At 36.2% G+C, this 20050-nt stretch overlaps 2 protein-coding genes across 4 annotated transcripts; one reads left to right on the top strand and one right to left on the bottom strand.

Moving 5' to 3' along the window:
- Window positions 1-305: 305 nt before the first annotated feature.
- LOC108206486 (cytochrome P450 87A3) lies at window positions 306-5412 on the top strand. 2 transcript variants are annotated; one of them, XM_064087719.1, is made up of 9 exons: window positions 306-2282; window positions 2445-2766; window positions 2856-3005; window positions 3157-3408; window positions 3502-3591; window positions 3691-3769; window positions 3880-3986; window positions 4139-4266; window positions 5279-5412. In XM_064087719.1, exons 1-9 carry the CDS (start codon window positions 2083-2085, stop codon window positions 5313-5315), a joined length of 1365 nt encoding a protein of 454 aa, XP_063943789.1. In that variant the 5' UTR covers window positions 306-2082; the 3' UTR covers window positions 5316-5412. The 2 variants fall into 2 exon arrangements, with proteins under 2 accessions (XP_063943789.1, XP_017232291.1); XM_017376802.2 differs by lacking the exon at window positions 5279-5412 and adding an exon at window positions 4620-5031 and having other exon boundaries at window positions 308-2282.
- LOC108206485 (protein HAPLESS 2) lies at window positions 5032-19999 on the bottom strand. Of its 2 annotated transcripts, none has more exons than XM_017376800.2 (18): window positions 19543-19990; window positions 19290-19442; window positions 18532-18620; window positions 17839-17878; window positions 11521-11578; window positions 11363-11423; window positions 10780-10858; window positions 10426-10560; window positions 9907-10101; window positions 9549-9629; window positions 9309-9409; window positions 8646-8763; window positions 7403-7435; window positions 7217-7310; window positions 7037-7125; window positions 6647-6759; window positions 5752-5852; window positions 5032-5673 (listed from the first exon to the last, which is right to left on the bottom strand). In XM_017376800.2, exons 1-18 carry the CDS (start codon window positions 19723-19725, stop codon window positions 5171-5173), a joined length of 2226 nt encoding a protein of 741 aa, XP_017232289.1. In that variant the 5' UTR covers window positions 19726-19990; the 3' UTR covers window positions 5032-5170. The 2 variants fall into 2 exon arrangements, with proteins under 2 accessions (XP_017232289.1, XP_063943788.1); XM_064087718.1 differs by having other exon boundaries at window positions 5523-5678; window positions 19543-19999.
- Between the last annotated feature and the right edge of the window lie 51 nt (window positions 20000-20050).

The raw sequence follows: 20050 nt of genomic DNA, 5'->3' as shown, positions 1-20050 counted from the left end.
TGTCACACCACAGGATATTAAGTTAACACCACCATATATTATTAAATTGAACCCTTTATTGTATCCACGTAATTGACTTTAGAGAACATCTCAAATTGAGATTTATTAATAAATACTTGAAAATTAAGTCTTAATTTAGCTGTTACAGCCCTGTACTACTCCATTAGGTGACCTCTCCCAACTCAACCCAAGTCAGTTGAGCTTTCCATTCATCATGCAAGGATGCCTTATATTTTTAGCACTTGTTCACCGTTTATCCTTAAACAAACACAAATTGAATTTGTATAATTAATCGATTTTAATTTAATGAAATGCACAATAATATAACATTATTGCTGCAATGCCATACCCCATCCGACTCATCAAACTCATAAGTTCTGCTCCCTCTGTCCCATTTAATTCTATACGTTTCTTTTTCACTGCTCGACACGCACTTCAATGCTCTTATAAAACATAGTTTTATAATTTATTTTTAAAATTTTCTTTTTTGAATAAAAAAATATAACATTCAAACTTTTATACAGAGAAGAAAAATCTTAAAAATAAGTTATAGAACTATACTTTACGAGAGCATTAAAGTCCATGCCGCGTCCCCGTCCCCCAATGTATATAAATAAGGGGGACGGAGGGAGTAATCAAAAATCATATGCCTTACTTCAGATCAATGTGTTACAAACTATATTCATGCATTGCTATATAATTATTATAATATTGTAATTATTTATTAAATCTTGCTTTTGTAAGATGATTAGCACACGTCACATGAAGCTAAGGCGGTGATTGGATTTAGCGATTAGAAGAATCTGACTTGTAAGAATGAAAGTTGTTGCACTAATACAGCCAGGTATTACCCATGAATCTTCTCTAGTAGACCCAAGTAGAATGACCTGTTAATCTTCTCAGGTACCAAATGTTCATTTTTCTATCAAATCAAATAATTACATTTTCTAGTCAAAATAGGTTAATCATCCTGCATTATGTTACACCGAAGCTGTGAATAAATTTTACATTACAGCTGACTTCACACTCCACCTGTAAATAAGATTGATGTATTCTGCACGAAGATATTTACGTGAAGTCCGAGCCAAACATATTCGATATATTGAGTTAAAAAACAGAGTCTAGCACAATGAATGAAGTCCGAGCCAAACATATTCGATATATCGAGTTAAAAAACTGAGTCTAGCACAGTGAGGAACTGTTTCCGTAGAATTGGATAATCTTTAAGGATATAATCGTTACATCTGCCGACAGTGTAGAAGGAACCAGGGAGCATATAATTCAATAAAAAGGTTTCACATTGTGTTCATGCGTGCACCAGATTGCTAATAGAAAAATAAAACTCGATTTTCTGTTTTTTGGTTACAGATACTGTACAAGTCACTTAGTCAGAAGACTGTATATGTTCTAAAGAATATTAGTACCTCTGCATATCTAGAAAAATTTATAGTGGTGATGCAACAGAGAGATTTAGTAAACGGCATAGGATATGGTTACAGGTAAGAGAAAATCTATGATTAGATCATATAAATCTACATATAAAGTGAACAGCATGAAATTCTACCAAAACTATCATATATCTTCTTCTAATCCATCTGAGATTCTCTTCTTTTTTCTTTTTCTTTTTTTTCCTTTTTGCTGAATGAGTTTGTCACAGAGATTGTTACACCTAACCATTTTGTTTTCATATCTAGAGAGAATGCCTTCTATTCTGCAGCAGCAGTACTTAATTTAAATAAAAACAATAATCCAAGATAAAGGGGTTACGGAAACGTCTTGTAAGCTTCATAGCTAAGCTAGATAGACTGTTTTTCCTAAACTAATATATGACTATTCTAGCTATATTCTTGACTCAGCTACTTATACAGCTTTTTGAAAATAAATAAAATTCAGATTATTATGAACATTACCTTGTTGCTAAATCTAGCCAGCCTATATAAGTCGATCACCTCAAGATACTAGACACATGCCAGCATATCCATCTCTCCCCGTGTCTCTTCTACATTTCCTTAACTTCTCAGAAACACATCAGATTAACAACTGTTAGTTCTTACCTCAAGATATAAGATATATAACTTAAACATGTGGTCAGTTGCCTTCACCATTACAGCTTTCCTAGCTATGAGCATTGTGCGGTGGATTTACAAATGGAGGAATCCAGTATGCAATCGAGAATTACCCCCTGGTTCAATGGGCTTGCCCCTACTTGGCGAAACACTTCAGTTTTTCGCCCCCAGCTCATCATCTGACATCCATCCCTTCGTTAAAGAGAGAATGAAAAGGTAACAGCTACTATAACATTTCTTAGTTATTCCATACAATACGTATTACATTTGCATTGCATGTTTTCTGGTTTATATTTTAAATTGCTATCATGTTAGTTATTAAATAGAGTCTACCCTAAAATAGGAAGCCCTGTTGATATTGATTCTTGCCACATTCAGATATGGGCCAACTTTCCGAACCAGTTTAGTGGGAAGGTCACTTATTGTAACAACGGACCCTGATCTTAGTCATTATGTTTTCCAACAAGAGGGCGAACTGTTTCAAAGCTGGTATCCTGATACCTTCACACAGATATTTGGGAAACAGAATGTAGGTTCATTGCATGGGTTCCTCTACAAATACCTTAAGGGAATGGTACTGAATCTGTTTGGTCCTGAAAGCTTAAAAAAGATGCTTCCTGAAGTTGAATGTGCAGCGAAAAGACACTTAAAATTATGGTCGGAACAGGACAGTGTAGAACTGAAGGATAGAAGTGCATCCGTAAGTATAGACCAACTTCTATGTTTCATATGCTTTTAGTGAGTAAAACTTGTGTTATTCATTATTTCAGCTTCACATTGGTTCTGCAGATGATATTTGATCTGACGGCTAAGAAACTGATCAGTCATGATCCAGAGAAATCATCAGAGAACCTAAGGGAGAACTTTGTAGATTTCATAAAGGGGTTGATCTCTTTTCCAGTCAACATTCCTGGAACAGCTTATCACAAGTGTTTACAGGTACCTAGATGTCATTCTATCACCCATATTGTTCCTGTAATTCTATGCTATCACATCGATTAAAGCTAACATCCAACTTTAAACATTATTATTATTATTATTATTATTATTATTATTATTAGTTATTATTATTATAATTATTATTGTACAGGGACGAAAGAAGGCGATGAAAATGTTGAAGCAGATGCTCGAAGAGAGACAAGTGACACCTAATAAGCTCCAAAAAGATTTTTATGATTACGTACTTGAAGAACTACAAAGAAAGAATACAGTCCTTACAGAAGCAATTGCTTTGGACTTGATGTTTGTGCTACTGTTTGCTAGCTTCGAAACAACCTCCCTGGCTATAACTTATGCGATCAAAATTCTAGTGGACCATCCACATATCCTGAAAGAACTAGTAGTAAGTAATGATAATTTGTCTAAGCAATGATAACAGTTGTAAATTAAAATCATCACAAGAAACACATTGAGATGTTTCACACAAAATGTACAGGATGAACATGATGCAATACTATGCAAAAGGCAAAACTTGGATGAAGAACTCACATGGAAAGAATACAAATCAATGAAGTTTACATTTCAGGTTAGCAAAATATAAAATCACTTGTGTATAATTCTTTAGAATTTTAGAGATACATTCACGAGTAATCTTGTCTTGCTCAATCTTTATTCTTATCTCTAGTTCATCAATGAAACCGCCAGATTGGCAAATATAGTTCCAGGAGTATTCAGAAAAGCCCTCAAGGATATTAAGTTTAAAGGTAACCTAAATATTTTCAGTGGCTTTTCAATATTTGTATAAGCAATCATAGCTCAATAATAATTAGGCCAAAACACACAACTCAATAATAAAGCATTGGCACTAATGCAGGGCATACCATTCCAGCTGGTTGGGCAGTTATGGTCTGTCCTCCAGCTGTGCATTTGAACCCATCAGTATACAAAGATCCTCTTGTGTTCAACCCATGGAGATGGGAGGTAAGTCTAGAATCTCAAAGCATACCGTGCTAAATCTATACACTTATGCACCTGCAAGCAGTCTGAAATTTAAAACAATATATATTAGCTGCCATGAAGCCAGGAAATGTTTATTCTAAACTCTTTCATGTACTGTATATTCAATCATGCAGGATATGGAACAAAAAGGCGCATCAAAAAATTTCATGGCATTCGGAGGTGGAATGAGATTTTGTGTTGGAACAGACTTCACTAAAGTTCAGATGGCTATATTCCTCCACTGCTTGGTCACCAAGTACAGGTAAGCTTTAAGGCCATGCTTTTTTCTAGAGATTATAATCCCGGGACTGTTACATCAATGATTCTAAATTTGAAGGACTAATATCCATAGAAGTAGATTTTAATCATCTTTTTGGCACATTTTTATGAGATAGTAAACCTCTCCTTTATAATTATATACAAATTGAACTGAAAATATGATTGGAAGGTAGTTCTAGAAGATAATGGTCCTTTAAATTTAAGATAGACAAGGTAATAGTCCGGGGATTAAAATCCTGTAATAAATAAACATAATCCAAGCGTAATATAATTAGTGACCACCACTGACTTGAGTATTGTAAAGGATCACTAACCTGTCATGTTTGACGTCATCAGGTTCATACTAGTCAAAGGAGGAGACACTGTCCGTACTCCTGGTTTACAATTTCCCAATGGCCTTCATATTAAAGTATCGGACAGATGAATCACAAGCCGGAGCTAATACAATTCATCATCAAGCCCAGAAATGAACCAGAAAATCCATTGTATTTCCAAACATTAAGCTACACCAAATAGCTCTGACTCAGCATAGAAACTTAGAAGAAAAAAGGAACTATGCTCCACGGATATTGTTATGAATTGACTGTATATTTTTGCCCTTGAACAAGATTTGGCCTTTGATTGGAAATAGGAAAATCAAACTGATGTATGTAGAAACATCAACATGTAAATATCATACGTATTCAGTAGTAAAATTGGGAGACTTCTGTGATATTGTCAGTCATGTAAACAACTATTAGTTCCTGAATGACTCTACTAAAATGTGTTTACTAAGATTATGATAAAACAACCTCAATACCTCATCCCCTCCAAAAAAGTGGTTTTAAATATAATTAGGCTGCTTTAACTTGAACAGCAAACAACAGAAGATACATAATAAATTGCCACTAATAGTTCCTCTTAGTGTGTAGTTTATGCCGTGTGTTATCCATCATATGTTTGTGCTTATGGAATTCCTCTTGACTTTCATCAGCATGCCTTGAAATATTGTATAGTCGTTCTACAGATTCTCCTTCCTTTCTGTGTCTTTGATGGCCCACTATGTCGTCATGCCTTCTGTCCAAGGGAGTTTGCTTTATGAGACTGGAATTCCTTGTTCTATAATGTTTGTGTTTGTCCTTGTGACCATGGTGAAGATGATGGTGATGATCAGTAGTATGTTCTAAAGGTTTGTTTTTATGTTCACCATGGATGCTTTTATGTTTTCTTTTCATATCCACCTCATGATGCCTTATATCATGCTTATGATGTTTCCTAACATGAACATGAGATGGGTAGGCATCCCCTCTATAGGGACGAATATCTTCAGCAGCCAAAAAGTGATCTTCCCACCAGTCATACAAAGGATCAAATAGTCCCTTTTGATGTAGAAGCCACACTAGCAAAAGCACTGCACTTAAACCAGATATTAAAATCTTTCAGATCCTTGCTGTAGGTTATATATATATATATTAGTATGTGAGATTACCTGTAGGAAAAATTGCCAGAAATAGACCAAACATCAATAACCAATTAATGCAGATGTATTGTATATGGCAGCTGAAGTCAAAAAAACCAGAGCACTTTTGTCTGTTCAAAAAAACCATGGATAAATCATCAGGTGAAGAGTTAAATGCAGAAAATTTTCTGATTATGGATAATCAATATCTGTCAAAGGAATGTTTCAGTACTTCCTATCTCATGGATTTTAGAGGGGATTCACACTATGATCATCAGAAATTATTATTAGAAAAGTATGTGGAATCTCAGCTTTAGATTGATTTGACAACCGCTGATTGCATAATAAATTACTAATATAGGCAGCTGAAACTAATTGATATTCCTATATGCAGGCATAATTGGAAGCAAGTACTCTAAAATTTTAAACCAAATTTTGAGGGTTGTTCTCACAACCCTGAAATCCCCGATAGATTAACCTAATGGCGTGAACTTAAATTTCATTTAAAATTTTGAATTTGAACAAATGACAGGTTTGGATATAATCATTTGAATTTGATCAAATCCAAATCATTCAAATTCAAGTATAAATTAAGGAATTTCAATTGACAACTCAATTTATGTCATTTGAAATGAATGCCATGTCCCTAAAAAATCTAAAGGAATTCAATTTTAAAACAATAGGAAAGAATGTCTGCATACTGCTTGGTCAAAACAACTAACGGCATCTAATTACAACCAACCGATTAACAAATTAGCACAATTACTTGCAACTAAGAAAAGTTTGATATTATAAAAATTAAAATGCTGGAAATTATTGGACTGAAATTATATTCCTGATCACCAAATACTATAAACATAAAAATTTACATCCCACTGTGTTTCCAAGGCAACAGAAAACTGCTAAGATTTCTTTAAAGATATACCTGCAAGTTTTTCCTGTAATGAAATCTGCCATACCATCCCACAAACTTTTCCAAAAGATTTCAATAGACTCAAAAAAGCCTTTTATGCCGCTCTTTGGTGGTTGAAAAGCAATCTGAAATTAAAGGAAAAAAAACATGGTTTCATCATCAAGCAAGTCTGTAATCCCAAAAACAAAAACCTTCTCAGTGATCAAGAATTTTGTTGATAGGCGTAGAATATAAGTAACGAGCAATTCGTTGGAAGCTTTATGGGGAATATGTCATCCAAGCATACCGGGCAGGTATTAGTGTCAAACAGACTTTTATTAAGTGGAGAAAATACTTCTCAAGATAGACTCCCATGATTCATAGTCTAAGAGGAATTATAGAGTTAGAGTCTACTATGGAAACCTGTGTTCCATTATCGATAATTGTGCTTGTGGTAGTAAATTGGCACTCTGCTCTGTCAACTTCACTAAAATCGGAATCTTTTAGTATAGCTGCATCCAATACAACATATATTAAGGACAGCTGTTTGTTGTCATACCATCACAAAAGGATAGCAAAAAAGAAAATCATTGACTAGAATACCTGCACACACATATTTACTTGCTTGATCGGAAGTGGGGTATATTTTAAATGATCGAGTGAGCATTTCTTTTGGCTTCATTATATAAAATTGTTCCTTCAAAAAATTCACAGATTTGTTTGTCTTGAATCACAATCATGAATTGATCACAAGTTTTACACCACACTATGAAGAAGATATAACTCTACCTCAATTTGGCTTACACCTGCAGAACAATCAAACTGCAAGGAAAACTAAGCATGATAAGCTTTTGAACAGTTTCTGCAATTGCAAATCTATGTATGGCAGCACCATTTAGTAATTACACAAAGATAAAAAAAAGACACCTGCTTACTCTTATACGGCACATGACAAAATATCATAAAGAAAAATGGAAAATGATGAGTTAAGAGGTTATGGCATTCTATCCTAGTGGGTCAAATTTCTTTAATGTATCTCAGAGATAAACAAAAAATGTCACACCCATTCCTTCACACATAAGCTCTTCTGGGGGTCATTAGGGAATTAATTATAATATCAAAATCTTATGTGTTCTAAGAATAAGTTTACCTACTAGGTAATGATCCTTTTTATCCACTACTTCCTAGCAATTAGGTTTTAGTATCAACCTTAAGTAGCTGCCAATTCAATTCTTTGCTTTCGGTTTTTTCTTTTAATTTCATTTAATTAACTATTATAGCAGCCTTCATCCTTTTACAATTGAAGTTAAATGCTAAAAGTGCTTTCAACATGCCAAATATTTTCACCATATGAGGATGTCTATTTGCTTAATCACTAAAAACTCGAACAACATGATAGATAGACTCTACAACTTAACCAGCTAACAACATTGTATTCCGTTAATAATTAACTTAGTTGAATGCTTGAAAATTGTCACAGGAAACAATTCACATAATTAGCACCATGACTTGAAAAAGTTATAGGAAACAAAAGGCATATTAGAGCAAGTCCAATGGTGTGCAATATCTTGTTCTATAGCTATATTATAGATCAAAAAGTAAAAATCACCATACTAATGGTGTTCAGTATCTTGTGCTAAAATAGAACAATGTTATAATTTGTTCTAAATATAGAACAAAAAATAGATGTAGCTATAATTTCCACCACACCAAAAAGTGAATATAGTGGGGTCCTTGGTATAAAGCTAGCTTGAAAAGTTAACCAAATAGTAAATATAGTGGGGTCCATGATGTAGAGTTAGCTTGAAAAATTAAATTTATAGATAAAAGATTGGGGTACTTGGAGAATAAGTTAAACTTGAAACAAAATATAGCACCAGCCATTGGAGACATGTTGTTGGTTTAGCATCAAAAATAATTTTTTGTTCTAAATTATAGCAATAGCTCCATCTATTTTAGCATAACCATTGGACTTGCTCTTAAGGATTAAAGCGATAGTACAAGGAGCTGCCAACTCAGGCGAGTAGGGTACCGTTAAGCTGTATGATGCTTCAACTTCACCAATATTTTTAGTTGTAATTGTAGCAGCTCCAAACTGAGTTAGAGCTTCAAAAGTTGGAACAGTTATGCTTACAATTTTTCCAGGACTCCTATACAAATTTGAAAATGCAGCTCAGTTTTCCATAATAGCATAAAATAAGCAGTATTTAAGAAGCGCTGTGTTGATAAAAAGCACAGATACTAAGGCTTCTGATAAGAACAAAACTCGTAATAATTGATCAAGAACAGAACTTGAAGATGGAATATTCCTGGATACGATTTTAAGCTATAAGAGAGGAAGCAATTACAAATACAAAATAAGAACGCATGAATCATTGAAGTATTTGAGGTTGTCCTTGTGGGAAATTTCGGTAGTTGCTTAAGCTGGTTTGTAAAAAGATAATGAGGAAAGGAAGTTCCAACTCTTTTGACTGATCAGAAGTCAGAGTGGATATGTCAAGACTGGCATTTAATGCGCATCTGAACTTCAATAATTTGAACTGAATAATATTCAGAGAAGATCAGATATAGGGTTTTTGATTATTCAACAAAGAAATGCCAGTTCTGTAATCTACAAGATTACATATTAATTATCAACTTAAGCATTTCATAGAAAGGTCGATTAATCTTATCAATACAAAGGAATTTCTCTGACCTTTGATACACATACTCTATGTCATCAGCGGTTAGTTCTATCAGTAGATTTGTATTAAGAACTTCTGTGATTCCAATGGAGAACGAACGACTCCCTGCATTCTGCAAAAGACAATTGTGATTGACTAAAATCCAGAATACTGAAAATCGTCAAAATAGGATTCTGTAACATATATACACTTATGTATACACAATTTTGCTTGATTTCGGACTATCGGATTCTATATTACTGAAACATAACTGGATGCTGATTTATCCGTTCAAACCTTCCTTCGATGCAATATAGTGGCACCTGCTTCCTACTAATTCGATTCTGGTCAGCCTGTTTCACAAAGATTTTGTCTTAGTAACACCTACCATTAATTTTGATAACAGTTTAGTATTTAAGAACTAAAGTTTCAGTATACTATCATTACATGATTCATTTGACAAATACTATTGCACTAAGATGGGGATGATTGCTTGACAAGTTCTGATTTTAATAAAAGCTACAATACAATAAAGATGCGGAATTTCATAATGCCAAAGAAGGTATTAATAAAAAAAATTCAAAATTTCTGTTTAAAAATAACACAAGATAGAGGACTTGGCTTACTAACATCCCAGAAGTTCCACAGTTGGTTATGCAAGCAACTCCATAATGGTGAAGAGCAAAAACCCGGCTGCCCATTATAAGCCTCATAGCTGACCCCAATTTTGTTACATTCAAGTCCATCTAAGGTAAACCTGACTCGTTCCAGCAACATCCACATAGTGAAATTTGTTCCCAAACTTTCTGGTTGACCTGGGCCACCCTTCAACAGATACAAAAATTCAGTAGAAATATAACAATGGGGAAGTTCTGCACAAAAATTTTCAAACAAATAAATCCTGCACTTCTAATGGACTTTGGATAACTTTATCTTTATGAGTCAAAACTTAGACAAATAGATCACAAATCCGAGCTCATCTCGAACTAGATAGAAAAGAATATCCGTTAAAGCGTCCTATTTTATATTAATCGCACCTATTCACTAGCTTGTGGACATTTGTACCTTGTTAAAAACAAGAATGTCAGTTAAGATCATCAACAGCAGGTTGAAAAACTTCATTAAAATTTATAAGGCAACAAAGCATACCTGCCTTGGTATAACAAGATAGTAATCATCAAATGATGGGATATTTGTGTATCCAACATAATCCCCAATAAGATTCGCCCTTAGAAATTTATCATTTGAGATTGCTGTTCTATTACTGGGACCCACAGTCACTTCCTGCCAGAAAATTTTGTGATTCTCGTAATCAATTCAAAAATACATAATAGTGTCAAGATGATGTGGGTTGCGTGTTATGCTAGCCAGTAATACCATGTATGTCCTGTATTACAACTTTCCAAATGTGTGAATTTTAATTCGGATCCTCTAGATATGAAAGATTATTATTAAATAATATAGAGATTACAACTATACATGGATGTTCAATAAACAACGTACAGATATTGTAGATCCTGTCTTCACTTCTATTCGAACACTAAATCCAAGTGACCGCTGCCCGATACCAAATACATGGAACCTTCGTAGCCAAAACAATTATTTATGCATTAGTACTAGGGTCAAAAATTAGAAGGGGGGATAAACAAAGTACCAAGAATTTAGAAGAAAAGCATCAATAAATGTGAATGGAGTTAATATCCCAACATTTTAAATCATGACATAATTTTCATTATTTTCAACCCACATATTTCATACAGATTCAAAAATATATGATATGATCCTAGTTATCTATATATCATGTTGCGCAGATTCAATGATCTTATCTCCATTAATCACTAACTTCTTAACTATAAGGGTATTGCAGAAATAAAGTAAACAGCTTGCATGAACCTTAGATACAGATTGAATTAACCTTAGGTAATACACAGTATATGAGACATTTATATCTTGCAAATTCTAAAGAGTGATTACCATTTACAAACTACACCTATATCCATCAATCTTCACACATGCGCACAAACACATACATCTATGTGTGTGCACTATATATATAATATGTAATTTAGAGTAAACAAGGGCATACCAATCACCTGGAAACCGAAGACAATGTGCAGTATTGGCCTTCCCTTTCACCAACTTGTCAACTAATTAAAAAGAAAAGGATCAACTTCTAAGATGAGTAGTGTGTAATTATATCTACGTGTTCTATGCTACTTCCAGACCTGATAGCAAGGCACTTACAGAAATTTCCACATGATGAAGGCACTCTTCGCTCGTTCCCACAAGGACAACAGGTAGGCTATGCAAAATTGTTCACAAATTACTCATAAAAAAAGTGTTGACAGATAATTCATCGAAAGAAAAGGTTACAGGATTCCTTTAATCATTGTAAATTATGCAACATTCTTGATTTGTAAACTGTACGATCAGTCTAGTGTGATTACTGTGATCTTAGGAGTTATTCATTAATTTGGTATTACCACCTTTATTAGAAATAGTTTATATTTGTGTTCCTTGAAAGGACTTTATATAATCTTATGTAACGGGAGTCTGGGACATATCATATAGAATTATTCTACCTTTTCTTGTCGGCTTAGTTGGTACCATATTAGCAGTGGTTTTCTGTTCGAACCCTGCTACCCCCAGTATTTTGCAGATTTAACAAGGACACATTTGTATGGTATCTAGGTGAGCTTCTGCCCCTAGGTGGATTTAATATGGTAATTTACTCCTATGGACGATATGTGTAACTTCTCCCTACACCTGTGGTTTTTGGGACAGATAGTCAATTAACAAAGAGTTAAACGAGGATTAACATAGTATTCTTTGAACACAGGGAAAGATTCTTTCCAAAACGTTAATAGTAAGAATATGAGTAAAACGTAATTTTTTTGAATATTAGTTATTGATATTAGCAAGAAATGTATATCGGTTAAGTTTTATGATAGATACGTGATGAGCTTTATAAATTAAGCTCTAAAAGACTGATATAGAAGCTGAGATGCAGAAGAGAAAAGGCTGAGAGCACAAAAGTTAAGTTGGAAATTATATTCCTTTCTTGCTCATAAAGAGTGCTGCATACAAGGGTTATATATAGCCTAGCACAGCTATGATACAGCTTGCTATTTAGGTAGAGATACTAGGAAACAAAAGTAACGGTCGCGCAGGACACGAGTAGAGGAAACAAATAACAGCCTAACAGACAAGGACAAACAAGGACTCAGAGAGACAGCAACAAAATGGGACCAATGCAGCAGTATGCAGGACCACTATCCTTAATACTCCCCTTCAAACTGAGGAGCGAGAACAGAGAGTAGCTCCAAGTTTGCTGAGAATCTGCTGATGCTGTTGAACTGGGAGAATCTTGGTGAGAATATCAGCAACTTGGTCTTTGGACGGAACATGAGCAGTTGTTATGGTGCCATCTTTGATTTTGTCGCGCACATAGTGGCAGTCAATCTCAATATGTTTGGTTTTTTCGTGTAAAACAGGGTTGGCTGCTATTGCTAGGGCAGCCTGATTGTCACAGTTGAGGATGGTTGGCGGAAGCTTTTTGACACCCAAGTCTTTAAGTAGAGCAGCAAGCCATGTAACTTCACAGGTGGTTAGTGCCATTGCACGGTATTCGGCTTCGGCAGAGGAACGAGCAGTGACAGATTGCTTCTTAGACTTCCATGAAATGGGCGATGATCCGAAAAAGACACAATACCCAGTGGTAGATTTTCTGGTGATTGGACATCCGGCCCAATCGCTATCGCAAAATGCTGTTAATTCAGCTGCTGAAGATGATGCCAGGAGAATGCCCTGATGGGGAGAGCCACATAGATATCGCAGAAGTCTTTTACCAGCCTGCATATGAACAGTTGTAGGTTGGTGCATAAATTGACTTAGAAGTTGTATAGTGAAGGATATGTCTGGACGAGTAATTGTGAGGTAAATCAGCTTCCCTACTAGGCGTTGGTAAGGTGAAGGATCAGGTAAGATATCACCTTTGTCATGTGTGAGTTTGAGATGGGAATCCATTGGAAGTTTCAGGGGTTTGGCATTTAACAGACCATATTCCTTTAGTAAATCGAGTGTGTATTTGGCTTGGGAGATGAAGAAACCTGATGGTGATCTGTCAATTTCTATTCCAAGGAAGTAGCGAAGGGTGCCCAGGTCCTTCATATGAAAGTGAGAGGAGAGCATGGATTTCAGCTTGTCAATTTCAGTAGCACTGTTTCCACATATCATGAGATCATCCACATAGATGAGAATGTTCGTGATAGTGGTGTCACTTGTCTTTGTGAAGAGGCTGTAATCCGCTTTGGATTGAAGGAAGCCGTCTTGCAGGAGAGTAGAAGTAAGTTTGTGGAACCACAGCCTAGGTGACTGTTTTAACCCATATAGTGTTTTCTTCAGCTTACAGACAAGGGTGGTGGTTGGCGTGGGGATGGCAGTGGCATAAGTTGAGTCCATTCGACAACCATAATGAGTATACCCTGGGGGGAGTTTCATGTAAATGTCTTCCAACAGATCACCGTGTAAGAATGCGTTCGAGACATCCATCTGAATGGCTATCCAATCTTGTGTGGCTGCAACAGCAAGTAAAGTGCGCACAGTGGTGAGTTTTGCCACTGGGGCGAAAGTCTGATCATAGTCTTCCCCGGGCTTCTGTTTGCAGCCCATAATAACGAGTCGAGCCTTATAACGCTCTAATGTGCCATCAGGATGAAGTTTGGTTTTGAAAATCCATTTGCAGGTAATAGCAGTTTTGTTTGGTGGAAGGGTAGTGAGTATCCAGGTGTCATTTCGTTCGAGGGCGTCTAATTCAGAGTTCATAGCTTGAATCCAGTGTGGAGAATGGACAGCGTGTTTAAAATGAACAGGGTCTGCCACAGCAGTGAGACTGGTCATGAAGCTGTTAAAGGTTGGGGCAACTTCTGTATCAGCCAAATTGGAGATATGGGAGGTTTGAGTGACAAAGTCTTTTTGCCAAGCAGGGGGGTTATGAGGGCGGTTGCTTCTGCGAATAACAGGAGAAAGGTTGAGTGGTTCGGATGGGGGTGTGGGGGTGTTTGTAGGAGATGATGATGAGGGTGGAGTGTTCTGTGATGTAGGTGTGAGGATGTATTCATCATCTAAGATAACAGGAGGTGGAGTAGGAATGGTTTGAGGTGGTAGAGGCTGCATATATGAAGAGGTGGAATTAGGGTGGAATGGGAAGACTGATTCCACAAATTTGACATCTCGAGAGATGAATGGCTGCATAGTGGAGAGGTTAAGAAGCTTGTATCCCTTCTTGAGTGGAGGGTATCCCATAAAAGCACATGGGACTCCCCTTTTTGAGAATTTGTCCCCTGAAATTGTTGGGTTGGAGGCAAAGGCAAGACAACCGAACACTCGTAATTCGTCATAGTCCGGGGGAGATCTGTAAAGTGCTTCATATGGGGTTTTTTGCTGCAAGACAGTTGACGGAAGGCGGTTGATTAAGTAGACAGCCGTTAAGACACAGTCACCCCAGAATTCTAACGGCAAATTGGCTTGAAATCTTAAGGAACGAGCCACTTCCAGTATATGGCGATGCTTCCTTTCAACTCGGGCATTTTGCTGTGGGCGATAGACACAAGAAGTCTCATGGAGAACACCATGTTTGTTGAAGAATTGTTGACAGTGTGTTGTGTCAAATTCCAGAGCATTGTCCGAGCGAAGAACCTTAATGTCAGCCTCAAAGTGGTTCTTCACATATAGAAAGAATATTTCCAGAGTCTGTAAAGCATCAGATTTGTGTTGCAACAAGTATACCCAAGTGTATCGAGTATTGTCATCAACAATCGTTAGAAAAAATTTGAATTTGCCCTTAGTAAACACTTTATAGGGCCCCCATATATCAATGTGGATAAGATCAAATCGAGACACAGCATGAGAGTCACTGAGGTTGTATGGTAAATGAGTGAACTTAGCCAGAGGACACGAAATGCATACCTTATCTGGAGATTTAAGATTTGACAATTGTGGGATATGCTTGATGTTGGGTACAGGAGCATGGCCCAATCTGTGGTGCCAGACTTCTAACGACACAGTTGAGGCAGCATTGAGACTCGATGGCATATTTGTAGCAGCAAACCAAGTCGATGGTAGTTGTCGGGTCTTGTGGTTTATCAAGTAATACAACCCGTTTCTGGCTTCGCCAACCCCAAGCACATTTCCAGAAACGGAATCAACAATCAAGCAGTGAGTTGGATAGAACTGAAAAAGGCATTTCGAGTCTTTGACCATTTTCTGAACAGACAGGAGGCTGTGTTTGAAGTTTGGAACATAGAGAACTTTCTGGAGGAGCAAGCCAGTGTCAAGTTTAACAGTACCCATGTGGGTTATTTGGGCTTGAGTACCGTTGGGTAAGTTAGTGTGAACTGGTGTGGTAATAGTTTGGACAGAGTGAAGTTGGTTTATGCAAGGGGTCATATGGTCAGAGGCTCCACTATCAATTATCCATTCTTGAGGTGTAGTGGATGAGTTGAGGGAGGTAATCATTCCTGAGAAGTGTTCTAATTCGTCATCTGTGTCGGGCAGCTGGGTTGTGTTTAGTTGTATTTGAGGGAGAAGTTTGGCTAGTTGTTCGAGTTGTTGAGGTGAAAAAATTGCAGGAAGTTGAGGTGTTTCTACTACTTGGGAGGTGGCTGCCATTCGATGTGGTTGAGGGGTAGAGTTCCATTTGTTTGGTGGTCTGGATTTTGGTTTTGGTGAGGGTTTGTTTGGGTCATGTCTCGAGTGCCAAGGTGGGTATCCCACAACTGTCCAACATCTTTCAGCAGTGTGCCCTCGACCCCCACACGCAGTGCAGTTAGGCACAGGTCTATCCGGGTTTGAAGGTCTAGGAGTTGCCTTTCCATACAAAGCAGACACAGGGTCCTCGACCTTGACTGATGATTGAAGAACATCACGTTGTGCTTCTTCTTGCATCAACGCAGCACACGCAATTTCAACGGTGGGCAGAGGAGTGAGCATCAACAAGTGGCTCCTCTGTGGGTTATAGCTTTCATCAACCCCATTCAAAAACTGGAATAGTTTGCACTCTTCTCTTTGAGCATCAATAGTAGTGAGAAGCTTGGTAACTTCTGCACTAGGTGAGTTAACAGCAGGCAATATATTTATGGAATCAAGTTCTTCCCACAAAGATTTCATCATAGTGTAATAATCATTGACACTCATATGATTTTGTTTAATTTCATAGAGTTCTCTATTCAACTTGTATTTTCTAGATCCGTTAGTGACAGAAAAACGCTTTTCAAGATTAAGCCAAATTTCATGGGCTGTAGTCATATACATAACAGATCTACGAATAGTTGGAGATAGATTAAAGGTAATCCATGCTATTACCATGTTATTGCAGGTCTCCCAGAGCTCTGCCTTCTGTTCATCATCATCTGGAACTGGGACAGTACCAGTAACAAACCCCAGCTTACGCTTTGAAGCCAGGTTAATTTCCATGGTTCTTTTCCATGTCCTGTAATCTGCCGATCCTTGTAGTTTGTCAACTTGGATTGATGCAGCATTGTCAGATGGGTGTAAAAAAAGTGGGTTTAACATGTCTTGGAAAGATATTCTTCCATTTCCATTTGCCATTGTTGGAAGTGGATCTTGGAATGAATGTTTGAAAAGGAGAAAAAGGTTTTTAGGATCTGGTGTATATAATCAGTGAAGAAAGGAATGAGATGTGAATCAACTGCAAATCAGTTCTTTAGGAACCTGGCTCTGATACCATGATGAGCTTTATAAATTAAGCTCTAAAAGACTGATATAGAAGCTGAGATGCAGAAGAGAAAAGGCTGAGAGCACAAAAGTTAAGTTGGAAATTATATTCCTTTCTTGCTCATAAAGAGTGCTGCATACAAGGGTTATATATAGCCTAGCACAGCTATGATACAGCTTGCTATTTAGGTAGAGATACTAGGAAACAAAAGTAACGGTCGCGCAGGACACGAGTAGAGGAAACAAATAACAGCCTAACAGACAAGGACAAACAAGGACTCAGAGAGACAGCAACAAAATGGGACCAATGCAGCAGTATGCAGGACCACTATCCTTAATAATACGATTTACTGATCCAGATCAAGGGACCCTACTTTAAGCTTTCGGAAATGTTTAAAGTCAAAACTCAATTTTACTTACACGATATGGTGCACTGTGAACCATATATAATGAATGAAAATTAGAAGTGTAGAGTGATATCCCCAGTGATACCTTTTACTAATAAGTTTATGCTCGAAGAATTGATTGTAGGATAGTGCATGGCCTTATGAACTATGCACCCAAGTTAACTGTATGGAGACAAATTTAGTTTAAAGACTCTTGTTTCTGATTTTTGGTTTTCTTTGGATAGTTTCTGACTATGTCATTCAACCTAAATCATCATGTCACATGTTACATGTTTGTATCATTTTTAATTTTATCTTCTGCATACCCAAAACAATTTTCAACTTCATACTCTAAGAAGCTATGTATGGTAATCTTATTAATTGTTTTTAGTAACAGAAGAATTACAATTGAGGAGGCTAGTATCCTACTATAAAAGCTTACCTGAGTGTGCTCAATGATATGACCTTGATCATCTCGCAACCTGAGGAAGAAGTGTGGTGAAAGGTTATTGTAAAGTGTATAAAACACAAGATAGGATTTATACAAGATAAAAAGTAAGATTAATAGTGAAAAAATCAATATGTTTACTGAATAACAATTAATAAGCAAGAAAATTTGAATAGAGAATTATAAAATTAGCAACTTACTTTTTACCTCTGATTTACTTCTTTTTTTTTTATAAAGCTTTAAGGTCATTAACTTCAAAACACCATTTTTGACAATAGCAAAAAGTAACCCTCAACCATTGTAGGTTCTCATCTCATAGTCAATGACTATCATCAACAGACAATTCCATGCTCAAACATACAATAAGTTGGAATATCAAATTATATGAGATATATAAAAGCTGATAATGAACTTATTTAATTTTTGCTAATTGAGTTGTAATCAATCTATCAGTTACGAATGATTGCAATTTTGAATGTTGACTTGGTAACTGATCAGGAAACTTGACTAAGGTTCAAAAAAAATACTGCTAGTTTAGTGCGTGGAATCTATAACGGGCATTGATCAGTTCTCACAATTTTTAATATAACTAAAGCTAGAAATTATCGCACTGACAAGAACTACACTTTGATTAACAACATGCTGCTATTGAAAAGAGTGCAGAAAAAATTGTAGTACATCACTTGCCTTTCACACTGTTTCACGACATCTGCACCAGCGTCCGGCTCACATTTGCGTGTCTTAACATAAAGTTCTTCAGGTTTGTAAGAAACATCCTGCCCCAAAAAAACAAAAACATCAATATAAGCCGGACACCAAAGTAAGTGTAGATGACAAAGAAGCTGCTAAGTAGGTAATTTAGATACAAGATAATCAACATAGAGATATTGTGCTCTTGAGCGAGTTCACAGTATATATCCTTAACAGCAAGAATAATGTCAAAATCGCAACATAAATTTGCTAATTAATTAGAATGACAACAGTTATATCTTCCAAACCAATATTTCAAGCAACTGAAACCAAAATAGTAATGCATAACAAATATTCCCTCCATCCCTCTCATTTCTTTACAGTTTTTTTTTTGCATTACTTGGCACACATTTTAAGGTGCATATAAAAATATAGTTTCATAACTTATTTTTAAATTTTCCATTTTTTGTATAAATATTTAAACAATAAATTTTTATTCAGAAGAAAAGAAAGTCTAAAATAATTTTTGAAGCTACATTTTAAAAGAGTTTTAAAATGTGTGCCAAGTCCCGTCTCCAAGGTATGGGGACAGAGGGAGTAATACTTTAATAGGTTAAAAATCAAATAACATGAGCACACAATTCTCTAACAAATATCACTTGCATTTTCGCATTCTCATTAATCACGCGATTACTAGTAGGCAAAGAACATACGAGCACACAATTACCAAATGAGGCATAAAAAGATACGCATACTCTAATGTAAGTCAAATCATAAGACGCATAAGCAGCAGACTTGTTAACAGTAATAACTGGCGGAACCCGAAGCGTTCGCATATTAGCATTACTCGAATTCCCCTCCCCTTCCACCTCCTGCAGTTCCGCCACGATTGAAGCCTCTCTACCACTCTAAACACAACACAATTAACCAAAATCAGTAAATATAAACACACAATACTTGAATTTAAAAAATAAAAAAAAAAAACGAGAATCGGAGACGAGAGGCTACTGATTGACTAGGCACGGCGAGATTGATGACGATCTTGGAAGTGCAGTTCAAGTTAGTTGAGTCGTCGGAGACTTTTTCGCACTTCTGGAGTTTTGATTTGGAGAGGATTTGAACGCCGGAGGTGAAGTGAATGAGTGAGAGAGAAAGTAGTGAGAGGATTAAAATGGAGGCTGATGATCTCATTTTGGAACTGCTTCGTTTTTTTTTGAGTTGCAGTGTGGGAAATGTTTATGTATTTGTTGGGAGTCATGGGGAGAGCTTTTGGCGGGGCGTAACTGCTCCTCAATTCTCATTACAATACGCTCACGTCACCTTCAAACTTATTTTCTCTTTTTTTTTTCCTTTTCTGTTTGAAATATTATATTTGCCAGGTAACCGAATCTGGAAATTAAAATTAAAATTGTAACAATATATAAATTTGATGAAGAAATATTTTGTATTGACCATGGAAGGGAATTATGAAATTCTGTTTCTCAAGAAAAATATTTACCATTATATAGACACTAAA

Source organism: Daucus carota, chromosome 2, assembly GCF_001625215.2.
Source record: "Daucus carota subsp. sativus chromosome 2, DH1 v3.0, whole genome shotgun sequence".
Taxonomy (NCBI): domain Eukaryota; kingdom Viridiplantae; phylum Streptophyta; class Magnoliopsida; order Apiales; family Apiaceae; genus Daucus; species Daucus carota.
This window is presented reverse-complemented; position numbering and strand designations above follow the sequence as displayed.

What these genes read in the sequence shown, in the direction of transcription:
- LOC108206486 (XM_017376802.2), top strand. Translation starts at nt 2,083, where the DNA reads ATGTGGTCAGTTGCCTTCACCATTACAGCTTTCCTAGCTATGAGCATT. An exon ending in ATATCCTGAAAGAACTAGTA is followed by an intron (nt 3,409 to 3,501) that starts GTAAGTAATGAT and finishes CAAAATGTACAG; the next exon opens with GATGAACATGATGCAATACT. An exon ending in TGCTTGGTCACCAAGTACAG is followed by an intron (nt 4,267 to 4,619) that starts GTAAGCTTTAAG and finishes TGACGTCATCAG; the next exon opens with GTTCATACTAGTCAAAGGAG.
- LOC108206485 (XM_017376800.2), bottom strand. Translation starts at nt 19,725, where the DNA reads ATGAGATCATCAGCCTCCATTTTAATCCTCTCACTACTTTCTCTCTCA. An exon ending in GTCGTGAAACAGTGTGAAAG is followed by an intron (nt 17,879 to 18,531) that starts GCAAGTGATGTA and finishes CTTCTTCCTCAG; the next exon opens with GTTGCGAGATGATCAAGGTC. An exon ending in AGACAGGATCTACAATATCT is followed by an intron (nt 10,561 to 10,779) that starts GTACGTTGTTTA and finishes ATTTTCTGGCAG; the next exon opens with GAAGTGACTGTGGGTCCCAG.